At 40.2% G+C, this 14228-nt stretch overlaps 1 protein-coding gene across 1 annotated transcript in view; it reads right to left on the bottom strand.

Annotated features, from left to right (window-relative positions):
• Positions 1–14228, bottom strand: part of CNTNAP2 (contactin associated protein 2) — a 719384-nt gene that overhangs the window by 474162 nt on the left and 230994 nt on the right. Inside the window, exon 2 of the mRNA XM_042834307.1 lies at positions 10516–10626. Coding sequence (XP_042690241.1) covers positions 10516–10626 — 111 coding nt within the window. The remainder of the gene's footprint in view (positions 1–10515; positions 10627–14228) is intronic.

Here is a 14228-nt window from a genome sequence, read left to right as displayed (position 1 = left end):
GTTTTCATCAGGTTATGGCAAATTAACTTAAGACAGTGTTGCTTTATTTTTATCCAATTATTTGAGCTTAACATTCCACAGAATTTACTTTGATTGTTTTTTTTAAAGAAAAAGATGATGCTTTCCTTTTAAAAAACTTTCTTTTTCAGTGAACCTGTCTGTTCTGCATCTCCATTAATTAATTTTATTATTATTGTTTTTTCATTTTCGATGCATGATTTTTCCTTCCCATTCAGAGTCCATTTCAGTGTCTTCTTGCAGTGCATGTTTTTCCTATCATTCTATATATTGCTTCAGGTGCAGAAAGGACTTGTAGTTCCAGAAGAGTGAGCTATAACAAGCATTTTTATCTGTACTTATAAGAATACCATTTAAAAAATGTGAGTATTTATGAATAAAGTTTAATTAGGGCCAGACTGTTGAAGTACGATTTTAAGCTCAACTGAGCAGCAATCAAAACTATCTTCCAAAGACAAAATATTCATGGAGCTTCACTGAGTTGCATTACAAATGCAGGTAGGGTGGATATACATTTTGAAGTTGAGGCTATTAATTTGAAGGTGAGGAATAAGCACAGTAGGTTATATATTTAGATATGAGGCAGATGAATACATACAGGAAAATATATGAATCCAACAATAATGTCTGATAACTAAACAATAGTCATTAGGGAAAAAATGCCTTTCTTAAAACATTGCAAAACAACTCTAATAATAAGCTGAGCCTGAATTATTGATAAAGGAACAAAAACAGAGGTAGAAATTGAGTTTATAGAAAAAAATAGGAAATTTATCAAAAGGCAGTTTTGCTAATAAATGTGAAAGTTTTTCCCCCTCAGTGTCCTAAAACTAAATAAAAATAGGACACAGCTGTTACTTGTAGTGTTTCCAAATTGTTACAGAAATGCTTCCATTTATGTGTGAAACATGATGAATTCTATGTCTGCTGTTTTAATGATTCATATAAACTGCTGGAGGACTTTTAACAGTCATGATTAACTAGTTTTCCACATTTTTCAAAATGCTGATGTTTTTTAATAAGTCCTAACAGTTAACTTGCCTTGAATTCTGATCAACTAATTTGGCCTACTACATATCATATGAACTACTTTTGTCAAATTAATTGTTGCCTTGTATAATGTATGTGTATCTAAAGCATACATTTACAGAAAAGATCTTTTTCAAATTTAAAATTAGAATTTTCATTTGTTTATAGACTCTTAGCAAGAGCTTTATTATAGACCAACAAATGCTAGGTGGATGACAATACTGTGTTTTTCTCATGGTTGTTACATTACTCCTAAGTGTTTACCTACATAGAAAGATATTCAGTAACATGGACAGTGTATTTACAAACCACTACACCAAATTTTAAAACAAAATTTGAGTTATATTGAATAACATTGATCATAATGTGATATAACAACCTGTGTCCATGAGGAGGTTGCAATATTTAATGTGAGGATTTACAGCATGCAAATTAATGCACACTAGCTCCCTACTGTTCTTCTCTGTGTGATGTTAAGACAGTGAGCAATACTGTCTTGAAGGTTTTAATATCAATACTAGAAAGAGCCTAGGCCAGGTACTTAGGGATTTCTGCCTTAAAAAGGAGGAATGCTCGTAGTCAGAGCTGATGCAGAATTGATCTCCTTGACTTGCTAGGGAGGATTTGGGAAATAGAAGAATCATATGCCATTATGGATGACATCTTGCATTTTCTGTACAGAAACCAAAATTTAACACTCCACTAAGAAAAACAAACTGTCTCGTTTACACCTACGTCAACGCTTAAAATTCCTGAAGCTTGTTTTATAGACACATCAAGAATTCGGATAAAAGGTCAAGGTCAGAGCCATGATTAAGAAGCAAAATGAAAGCACTGACTGGAGTTACATAGTGGTGATAAAAGTCCTTTTTGAACACCAGCTGTTTTACAGAAGTTTCCCCCACATTATATTATCAATTTTGTTAGCAGCTTCGGATCATCCACCCAAGAGTGCTGAGGGAACTGGCGGAGGTGATAGCTGAGCCGCTTTCCATCATCTGTCAGCTCTCCTTGTTGACTGGTGAGGTCCCAGAAGACTGGAGGCTTGCCAATGTGACTCCCATTTATAAGAAAGGTCGTAAGGAGGATCCGGGGAACTACAGGCCTGTTAGCCTGACCTCGGTGCCAGGGAAGGTTATGGAGCAGATTGTCTTGAGGGAGATCATGCGGCATGTGCAGGGTGACCGGGGGATCAGGCCTAGCCAGCATGGGTTCATGAAGGGCAGGTCCTGCTTGACCAACCTGATCTCCTTCTATGATCTAGTGACCCATCTGGTGGATGAGGGAAAGGCTGTTGATGTGGTCTACCTAGACTTCAGCAAAGCCTTTGACACTGTCTCCCACAGCATTCTCCTGCAGAAGCTGGCAGCCAGAGGCTTGGATGGGTAAGGAGCTGGTTGGAGGGCCGGGCACAGAGAGTGGTGGTGAATGGAGTCAAATCCAGCTGACGACCGGTCATGAGTGGTGTTCCTCAGGGGTTGTTTCTGGGGCCTGTCCTCTTCAATATCTTGATTGATGACCTGGATGAAGGCATCGAGTGCACCCTCAGTAAATTTGCAGATGACACCAAATTGGCTGGAAGTGTGGATCTGCCTGGGGGTAGCGAGGCCCTACAGAGGGATCTGGACAGGCTGGAGAGCTGGGCTGAAGCCAATAGGATGAGTTTCAACAAGGCCGAATGCCGGGTCCTGCACTTCGGCCACAACAACCCCAGGCGACGCTACAGGCTTGGGGTGGTGTGGCTGGAGGACTGCGTAGAGGAAATGGACCTGGGGGTATTGATTGATGCTCGGCTGAACATGAGCCGACAGTGTGCCCAGGTGGCCAAGAAGGCCAATGGCATCCTGGCTTGCATCAGAAACAGCGTTGCAAGCAGGAGCAGAGAGGTGATTGTTCCCCTGTATTCAGCACTGGTGAGGCCGCACCTCGAGTACTGTGTCCAGTTTTGGGCCCCTCACTGCAAGAAAGATATTGAGGCCCTGGAACGTGTTCAAAGGAGGGCAACAAAGCTGGTGAGGGGTCTGGAACACAGGCCATATGAGGAGAGGCTGAAGGAGCTGGGAATGTTCAGCCTGGAGAAGAGGAGGCTCAGGGGAGACCTCATTGCTCTCTATAACTTCCTGAAGGGAGGTTGTAGTGAGCTGGGGGTCGGCCTCTTCTCTCGTGTCATTAGTGATAGGACCAGGGGGAATGGTTTCAAGCTACGGCAGGGGAGATTCAGGCTGGACATTAGGAAGTATTACTTTTCAGAAAAGGTGGTCAGGCACTGGAATGGACTGCCCAGGGAGGTGGTGGAATCACCGACCCTGGGAGTGTTCAAGGAAAGACTGGATGTTGTGTTGAGGGACATGGTTTAGTAGAAGCTATTGGGAATAGGTGAACGGTTGGACTGGGTGATCTTTTAGGTCTTTTCCAACCTTGGTGATTCTATGATTCTATGATTCTATCTTTGACTAATACTGGACTTGAAAGAGAACCCAAGAAGCCAAATTTATTCTGTATTTCACTGTGCAAAAGGCAAAAGGTAATCCAGATATTTGCTGGGTAAGCAACATGTCCAGGCACCTGTGGTCCAGATGGTTCCTGCAGTGCGTTGAAGACAACTTTCTCATGCAGGTGGTGGAGGAACCAACAAGGGGAGGAGTGTTGCTGGACCTTATTCTCACTAATAAGGAAGGGCTTGTCAAGGAAATAAAGGTCGGGGGCAGCTTGGGTTGTAGTGACCATAAGATGGTGGAGTTCAAGATCTTGAGTGGAAGAAGCAAAGCAAAAAGTAGGATTGCTACCCTGGACTTTAGGAGAGACAACTTTGATCTCTTCCGGGACTTACTTTCCCACGGGCCAGGGTATAAAGAAGGTAAGGGAGCCTGCGAGAGCTGGTCGGCATTTTAGCAGCTCTTCTTCCAAGCTCAGGATCGGTGCGTCCCTGTGAGCAAGAAATCAGGAAAGGGTGGCAGAAGACCTGTGTGGATGAGCCAGGAGCTCGTGTGCAAACTCAAAGGGAAGAAGAAGGTCCATGAAATGTGAAAAAAGGGTCTGACCACTTGTGAAGAATATAGGAGTATTGTCAGGGCCTGCAGGGATGCGAAGAGGAAGGCTAAAGCCCACCTGGAATTGAATCTGGCAAAGATGATAAAGGATAATAAAAAAGGTTTTTTTAAGTATGTTAACAGTAAAAGGAAGACTAGGGAGAATGTGGCTTCCCTGCTAAGTGATGGGGGTGTGCTGGTAACGGGGGATGCTGAGAAGGCGGAGATACTGAATGCCTTCTTTGCTTCTGTCTTCAGTGAAAAAGCTCTCCCTTGGAAATCCCAGACCCCGGGTGTTAGTGAGAGGGCCTGGGGAAGGGAAGACCTCCCTTTAGGGGGAAGAGGGTCTGTAAAGGGAAGAGGCAGTCTGAGAGTGCCCAGGCAACACCAGTGTTCATAAATCCATGGGACCCAATGGGATGCATCCACAGGTGCTGAGGGAGCTGGCAGAGGTGATTGCTGAACTGCTCTCTGTCATCTTAGAGAGGTCTTGGAGAATGGGGAAGGTGCCTGAAGACTGGAGGATAGCCAATGTCACTCCGGTCTCCAAAAAGGGAAGAAGGAAGATCCAGGTGATTACAGGCCAGTCAGTCTTACCTCTGTCTGAGGAAAGGTGATGGAACAGCTTGTGCTGGATGCCATCTCCAGACAACTGGGAGAAAAGGATGTTATCAAGGAACAGTCAGCACGGGTTCACCAGGGGGAGGTCGTGCTTGACCAACCTGTAAGCCTTCTATGATGTTGTCACTGGCTGGGTGGATGGGGGGAGAGCAGTGGATGTGATCTACCTTGATTTCAGCAAGGCCTTTGATACTGTCTCCCATGACATCCTTATAACAAAGCTGAGGAAGTATAGGATAGATGAGTGGACAGTGAGGTGGGTTGAAAACTGGCTGACTGGCAGAGTGCAGAGGGTCATCGTTGGAGGTGCAGAGTCCAATCGGAGATCTGTAACCAGCGGTGTTCCTCAGGGGTCGGTGCTGGGTCCAGTCTTGTTCAACATCTTTATCAATGACCTTGATGAGGGGATAGTGGCCACCCTCAGCAAGTTTGCTGATGATGTGAAGTTGGGAGGATTGGCTGACAGCCTGAAGGCCGTGCTGCCATGCAGCGAGACCTGGACAGGCTGGAGAGCTGGGCAGTAAAAAGCCAGATGAGGTTTAACAAAAGCAAGTGTAGAGTCTTGCATGTGGGGAGGAATAATTGCATGCATTGGTACAGGATGGGGGATGAGCTGCTGGAGGGGAGCTCTGCAGAGAGGGACCTGGGTGTCCTGGTGGACAACAGGTTGGCCATGAGCCAGCAGTGTGCCCTTATGGCCAAAATGGCCAATGGCATCCTGGGATGCATTAAAAAGAGCGTGTCCAGCAGGTCGAGGGAGGTGATCCTCCCCCTCTGCTCTGCCCTGGTAAGGCCTCATCTGGAGCACTGCGTGCAGTTCTGGGCTCCCCAGTACAAAACAGACAGGGATCTCTTGGAAAGAGTCCAGCAGAGGGCCACAAAGATGGTAAAGGGCCTGGAGCATCTCTGCTATGAGGAAAGGCTGAGTGAACTGGGTCTGTTCAGCCTTGACTGAGAGGGGACCTGATCCAGGTCTACAAATATCTGAGGTGTGGGAGGCAGAGTGGCAAGGCTGGACTCTTTTCAGCAGTGTGTGGAGACAGGATGAGGGGAAGCAGCCAGAAACTGCAGCAGAGGAAGTTCTGCACAAATGTGTGCAAGAACTTCTTTAGGTGAGGTGACGGAGCACTGGAACAGGCTGCCCAGGGGGGTGGTGGAGTCTCCTTCTCTGGAGATATTCAAGACCTGCCTGAACACCTACTTGTGTGACCTGGTGTAGGGAACCTGCTTTGGCAAGGGGTTGGACTCGATGACCTCTGGAGCTACCTTCCAACCCCTACGATTCTGTGATTCTGTAATTTCGATATATTTCAAGATTCACTATGACCTTCATATTTTCACTGTCTTCTGGGATTATTGTTGAAGTTCTTGTTGAGATTGCTCAGTTCCAGAGCTTCCAAATATATTTTATAATACTACGTTATACTGCCATAATGTAGAAATTCTTCCCTAAGTTAAAATGATATGAGGTAGACGATAGGCAGCATTAATTCCTGTACCAGTGAGAATTTCAAGGTCCAATAGTTTGGGTACTGTTAGAAGGAAGATTGATAATGCATTATATCAAACTAGTGCTAAGCATCCTCATGATGTGATACAGTCCACTGATTCTACTGGTGGCAGGCCGTAAGATGGTAGACCTTATAACCTTGACATTACACATGTACAAGTTTTAAATAGCTTTTTCATAAGCTCTAGAATGAGCTAATTGAAAACTCTCCTTTGTTTCCATTTTAGTTGAGAAGGTGGTAGCAATACAGAATAGTTTTGCAGAATAGGTAGGACAAAAATGAAAGGAACACAGAAATCCATTCTAATTTATTAACTAGATTTCAATTAAAAAGTGTTACAGTGCAATCAGTAACTTAATGGCATATATAAATGCAAATGACTTCTGTTAGTCATTTTGAAAAGGAAAATGTATTTTGCAAAGGTAATATATTTCAAGTTACTCCTTATATTACACTGCATCTTTTAATGCACTGAGAATTCTAAGTTCAGTTTGCATAGATACAGGAAATAGTTACTGAGAAAATAATTCTATTAAGTGTGTGCAAAATAAAAAAAAAAATTATGATTTTATCTAATATTCCAAGCTTTTGCTTATAAGCCTCTAACAAGTCAAAACTCACAGTGCTCTTTCTTTCCTAAACCTACTTACACTACACAATTCGTCTCATCTTTCTAGTTTTCTCCTATGTTTTGCAACCTCTCAATTTTCAAAGTTTTTTTTTCTCCCTTTTCTGCAGACATAGCAGGGACAGCAGGAATTAATCAACCCTGCAATAATTTCAATGTTATGTGTTCATGAGAAATTGTACTGCAGAGAAACTTATGTCCTTTGCTTACAAAGAGAAGAAGGCAGAAGAGTCTACAGTCTCTTTGGCCTTCTTGTTTTTTATTTCTTTACACAGTAATAAAATGAGAGCATTTTTCACAGCTACCATAATTCAAAGCATTGAGAAGGTAGAATAAGAAAGGCCACCCATGGAAGGAACAGTTGGGATGTTGGGAGTCACATGTTTGCACACCTACTCTGTAATCTCAGGCTTCTGACTTTCTGATTGTGGAGATAAAATCAGAGCTGTAGCAATTACATAAATCAAAGATTCACTAACATAGACTCTAGGGCTTCAAAATTATATACGTTTTAAATACGAGTTTGCAAGAAATTGACAAACCTGCAAGTAATCACTGAAAACTTATTTATCAAATTGACAATTTCTTTAATAAAAGCTAACTATTCTTTTGTCTGTTTACTTGTTTTAAATCAAGCCCATTTAATTAAATCAAGCTCTCTTTGCTTACACTAATGAGAAATGAGGATTAGAGCAGGAACAATAGGCAACATAGAGGATAGGAAGCTCAACAGATTAAGAGAACAGTTACCTTTTGTAAGCAATTTATATTTAGTTAGTCAATTTTGGACTTCCTCTTTATGAAGTGCGTGTAATAATTATTACATCAGTGGAGACTTACAGTGGAAACTAGAATGCTGTAAAAATATGAGAAACATCCTCACATACTAAAACAAAACACAGAATACCTTAAACATATGTCCTTAAGTTTTCAGATCCATGTTTACTATTCCATGAAATTTCAGTATCGTTTGCCTAGATCACTAGTTATAGGATTTGCATAGAAAGTGATAACAAATATTAAGAGGATGTTTCTGTTTCTGAAACTCCTAAGAGCTGATGAAAATATTAAGCTCTTTGGTGTGCATCTTTCCATTTGCAATACTTATGGAGGAAACTACAACCCTCTTAATAACATGATGTGACTGTGCAGTCAATCAATGTCTCAGTGAATAGAATACAATATACTATCCAATCTACTGAAGTATTTTTCCAGTCTAGAGTAAAATGTCATGAAAATAGCAAAGAAATTTAAAATTGGATTGGAGAGTAGAATTTTCAGAAGTACATTTACTCAGAATAAGAGTTTGAGGCTCGAAGAGAGGAGAGCATTTTCCTTTTAATGACTTGAGCATAGTGTGGTTTAAACAGCATATTCAATTGGGGAACTTATTAGCTGATAATGACTCTTGGGAGAAAAAAAGATATTACTAGTTTCATTAGTATTGTCTGTAATTCCATGATGTAAGAAAATAATTCAACATTAAATCTGAGCTATTTTCCATCATTTATAGAAGCAGAAGTATAAACACACTGAAGGTACAGTTCCCTTGTTAGACATAGTAATGAGTATTGTAGTAATTTTACTGGTACTAGCATAAGGAAAGTAAAATGTTCATATAGAAACTTCAGTTTTGAGAAGTACATACGCTAAACTTCGTCATATTAAAAGACGGATAGCAACAGTCTAATTCAGTGAGTATTTAAACAAAGAGATGCAAGAAAAGTAAATAAAAACAGAAGTCTAGTAAACTAAAAGGAGAAATAATCATAAAATTAATGATACTCTTGCCCACATGGCATTATATGTACATACGTGTGTGTGTGTGTATATATATACATATATATATACATATATAAGTTTTTCCAGTAGCCTTTTTTTTTCTATTTTAGGAGAAGTAATAGAAACTAGATGAGCTTAGCTATGATCATGATACAACAGGACTAAACATAAATGATAAGCATTGTTTTAAGATTAAACTTCTCCCTGGCTTCCTTCAACAGTAAGAAAGTGAAAACAAAAATTAAATGATGCAATAGCTATTAAAAATTCTGTTCAGACACACTGTAAGAGAAAGAATTAGATTTGTTAAAAAGCACATAATGAAGTCCTCTGAAGTAAAGTAACTCCTGCCCTTTTCTTGAGACATCATATAATGTTAATCTATTTTCACTCATAAGACTTCTAAATTTCCAAAGCAATAAAAGATGTCGTGCACTAGCCTGCAGACCTAAAACTGAAGAAGCTGCTGATGCTACTGACAGGCCATGTGCTTTGCATGAATTCAGAGAAGGAACAGGACTAGAACTATTTTCCCTAACTTTGTCTTTGGCTTCTGTTTAAGTCACCTTGTTGTAATAGCAACTGGGGAAAGGGATTCATATGTGGAAGCGTGTAACAGTAACTTTTTATTCTCTTTTTGCCTCTTTGCCAAAAAATGTGAAGTTCCTGTAGTACTGGAAAAATCTGAACATCAGAAGATATTGCAATTGTGGGAAATAAGTTAAATCAAAAAAAGCAAACCAGAACTCTTGTAGTTTTGCTCCATAGAGCTCCATGTGTAAGTGATCATTTTTTCCACACTGTCTCAAAACTTGCTGAGGAACACTGATGGAAACATCCTGGGCAAAGGTTGAGAAATCCTTTGCCTGAGGGACACAGGTGGAAAAGTCTAGGCAAGTCCTGGTGAAAGTTGGCAAAATCTTTTGTCTGAAGATTTGCAGGACAAAGGCAACGAGAGATAGATAAACTGCTGCTTAATGGCCATGAAGAAGTCTTTTTGTGTGGGCTTATCTCGAGGGAGATAGCATCATCTCGGGATGTACTCCGCATCACTGACCCAAGTGCCCAGGAATGCCACAATACAGAGAAAGAAGGATAAAAAAGGGACCAACAACCATGAACGTTAGGTGCCTGACATCAGAAGCCTCTCGAGGTGATGCCTGCATGCTGATGTACTCTCCAGGGGCCTGCTACTTGAGACCTGCCTCTTCCACCTGGACTTGCTCTATGCTCTACCTGCTTGCCACTCTGCTGCTGCTCTCCCCCTGCGCTCTTGCTTCAGACCATCAGAATGGTGTGCAACAGGACGCTGCTAGGTCTTGGTGGTGACTATCCCTGCTTTATGCAATTCTTGATTCTTTCCTCACTTTCCTATTGCCCGCTTTCCCTTCCCCATCACTCTAACTCATCATAGTCACTGATCTCCCCTTCCCCATTTCCCTGATTGATTAAGATTTGTAATAAATGGTCAGACCAACATTTGAACTGTTGTTTCTTAATCTTACATCGGCTATACACATATCAAAGAACCTCCACTCACTCCTATTAATTGGAGTGAGACATCATGACTTCGCAAATGTTTCTTTACCTTATGAACATTTGTTTGTCCTTTCAGCTGAAGTCAATTATGCAACTGTACTGTGTCACTTCATTAACTTTATAAATTAGACCCAAGCAACAAGTTTTTAATGGTTTTTTTTTTCTCTCTCTCTGTGGTGTAATTACTGTAACATGCAATGAAAAAGAAATTCATTCTGTTTATGAAAACAAGACAGCTAAAATTTTGTTGAAACAAAAAGTACCATTAATGCTTTACAGAAAAGTATTTTCATATTAAAAAAAATCATGCACTGCTTTTTCTCAAAGATGTGAACGTAAAGTTGAGAGTGCTCCTTACCTCCTCTCTTGTTTAACTTGGCATACCCGGGCACATAGCTGCTTGTCATTGATGATGAACTGCTGAAGGAGGAGTGGGGTAATGCTGAGACCAGGGGTTCATCACACTTTTCTGAAACACAGGAAAAAATATATTTTTTTATGCTAATACATATTCATAGACGTTAAGGAGCAATGCACCCTTTATTTTTATTTTGTGTAGTAACACAACTGTGTCACCTGTGTATGTGCAGAACGCATGTGGATACATCCCACCATTTCAGTAAAAACTTGTTTAACCAGGCAGGTGGCTCAGAACCACATAGTTGTTCACTCACTCCACCTCTTTATAGTGGGACAGAGAAGGGAATAAAATAAATGAAAAAAAAGTAGAGCTCGTGGATTGTGATAAAACGATTTACTAAGACAGAGAAAGGGAAAACGGAAATAGTTTTCTCCCTCTCTCTCTCTCTCTCTCTCTCTCTCCCTCCCTCCCTCTCTCTCTCTCTCTCTCTCTCTATATATATATATATGTACATAAATGTATGTAACAAGTGATGCAGAAATAATTGCTTATCACACAACATCCTCTCCCCCCCAAGTGGTGCCCAGCTAGCCCTCTGAAAAACAAAAGAGAGCAAGAAGAACTCCTACTCCTTTCAAAATCCCTTCTGCTTTATACCATGTGGTATGGAATTTGCCTTTGGCCAGTTTAAGTCAGCTATCTTAATTCTGTTTCTTCCCAACTCCTTGGGCCCTTTGCTGCGAATGGCCTTGAACCTATACGACACAGCTTTGAAGGCAGCTATAAGCACTGTTTTTCTCCTAGAACCAAAACAGAAGATCATTTCAGACACTCTGAAGAAAATTAATCCCAGCTGAAATTAAGAAGAAGCACAAGAACAAAGAACTAAGAATAAAGAGTTCAAGAAAGTTATGACAAAATTATCTAATGGTGATGCCTGCCATGGACAACCACTGCCTGTAAGGATATGTAATATAAACAACAACAAAAAAAACCATAATAATTCCTGTCTTTATTTATCTAGAATGCTTTTGATAATATGCAAACATAATGCTTAAGAAAATTACCATGAAATCTTTGTGAGAAGTAGATAGGATACTTTCAGTTCTGAAATAAAAGTGCTGACAACCGCTTACCTTAATAGCGAAAATAAATTAGGGCATGTGAATAAATGACTATGAATTATTGCACATTACAGATTTACTAAAAAAAGGAAAATAATCTTTTTCTTAATGTAATCTCTATAACTCACTTGAGAACTTCATTAATATTTTACTTAATATAAAGAAGATTAATGTATTATTTGCATCTAAGATGATAAAAACCCAAAATCGGAATGCTGGTTTTTCTTATAAAGAAAAAAATTAAACCAAATCTCTTCCTGTGTTGTTTGAAATTATGCAAATTAGAATGGATAGAACTGGCTTTTGATTTTTCAAATATTTAGGTCAGATAAATTAAGTACTTCCCTTTATTCTAGTTTAGTCATGAGTTACTCCAACAAACATGTGAAATTCCAAGGTTAATTTACTCATTTACATTTCTAATATGAGACATTACACAAGAAAAAACGTAGCTTGTACCAGTCATCTTCATTAATCTTTTTAAATATGCAGAATGCAATACAGGCTCTGCTACAAATGGAAACATCCTCAATTTATGCATCCAGAAAACACTACTCTTTCCTGATAGGCGGTATAATTAATACTCAACAGCATGTGATTTTGGTGCAATTATACAATTATGAAAAAAAAAAAAAACCGAAAAAACATAAGAAGTCTTAACTGCAAGAAAAATAAAATTATGTATTAAGAAACAACACAGCAGCTGAAAAAACAAACACACAAACAAACAAAAACAACTCTCAAAACAGTAGAACTAATCAGAACTTATCAGAACTTCTTTTACTGATCTCAGAAACCATAAATAAAATCTTTTTTATTTTGATAGTGATTGTTACTACTGTTGATGAGGCCACAAAAAAGGAAATATTTAAACTTGTATGGAAATAGAAATAGCTTTTAAATCATCATTCACTGTACATTCTACCTTGTCTCTTTGATTCATTAATCTATCCCACTAGATTCAAAATAATGGTATAAATAAGCTTGATACAGACAAAAAATAAAAATGAAACTTTGTGAGGACTATAATTGCATTTGTCAGTCGTCAGTGTTGTCACAATTGTTACAGCCATGCATGTGTTTCATCATTGCATGTCGGCTTTAGAACTATTGAATGTGGATGTCTCCTGTCTTTGTCTTAGTTTAACCAAAATGGCCAACAATGGGGGTAAAAAGAGTTGATACTTTCCTTCATCATTATCCAGAGATACATTTGCATCCTATGACACCCTTTGAAGACCAACTAATAAACTAAAAAAATCAAATAAAAATGCCTGACTTTGTCAATGTTTAAAATACCATCCAAGGGCATCCTCCGCATCTCTGGGCAGCCTGCTCCATTGCCTCACTGCCCTTGTTGTAAAAAAACCTTCTTCCTTAATATCCAATCTAAATCTCTCCTCTCTCAGTTTTAAACCATTTCCTATTGTCCTATCACCACAGACTCTGCTAAAGACTCTGTTCCCTTCTTTCTAGAAGCCTCCCTTTGGATACTGAAAGGTTGCCATCAGGTCTCCCAGAGCCTTTTCTTCTTCACACGAACAGCCCCAGATCTCTCAGCCTGTCCTCATAAGGAAGATCCTCCATCCCTTGTATTGTTTTTGTGGACCTATTCTGGACATGCTCTAACAGGTCTGCCTCTCTTCTGTACTGAGAACTCCACATCAGTACACAGTACCCCAGGTGAGGTCTCACTAGGTCAGAGTAGAGGGACAGAATCACCTCTCTTGACCTGCTGACCATGCTTTTTACGATGCAGCCCAGGATGCCGTTGGCTTTCTGGGCTGCGAGAGCACATTGCTGGCTTGTGTTCATCTTGCCATTCACCAGTATCCTTAAGTATTTTTTTTGCAGGGCTGTTCTCTATCCTTTCATTTGTATTGATAGTGGGGGTTGTCATGGCCCAGGTGCAACATCTTGTACTTGGATTTGTTGAACCTCATGAGATTCACATGGACCAAATGCTGAAGTCTGTCTCAATCTCTTTGAGTAGCATCCCGTCCCTTGGGTTTGTTGACTACGCCACATAGGTTGGTATCATCTACAAACTTGCATTCAAGCCCACTGCTGATGTAATTGATGAAGATGTTAAAGAGCATACACTCCAGTACTGACTCCTGAGGGACACCATTTGTCAATTATCTCCCTCTGCACATTGAGCGATTGACCACTACTCTGAGTACAATCTTGCAACCAGTTCCTCGTCCATCAAAGAGTCAATACCCATTAAATGTGTATCTTTCCAATTTGGAGAGAAGAATGTTAGGAGGAATCGTGTCAGAGGCCTTACTGCAGTCTAATTAGATGACATCAGTGGCTCTTCCCTTATCCTAGTTGGGATAATGTTCCTGCAACTTCTGCTTATGTATTCCTGGGACTTGGGATTGTTCAGCCTGGAAAAAAGATCAAGAGGGGATCTTATCAAATATTTAATTGTAATTAAGTGTCAAAAGACTGGGACCAGGCTTTTTTCACTGGTGCCCAGAACAAGGGGCAACCAGCCCAAATTGGAACACAGGATGCTTCTTCATCTGAATGTGAGAAAAACTGATCTTTGCTTTGAGGATGACAGAGCACAGGGACAAG

Source organism: Centrocercus urophasianus, unplaced genomic scaffold (assembly GCF_019232065.1).
Source record: "Centrocercus urophasianus isolate 14NV4802_14NV808 unplaced genomic scaffold, USGS_Curo_1.0 seq_45, whole genome shotgun sequence".
NCBI classification, from domain to species: Eukaryota; Metazoa; Chordata; class Aves; order Galliformes; family Phasianidae; genus Centrocercus; species Centrocercus urophasianus.
This window is presented reverse-complemented; position numbering and strand designations above follow the sequence as displayed.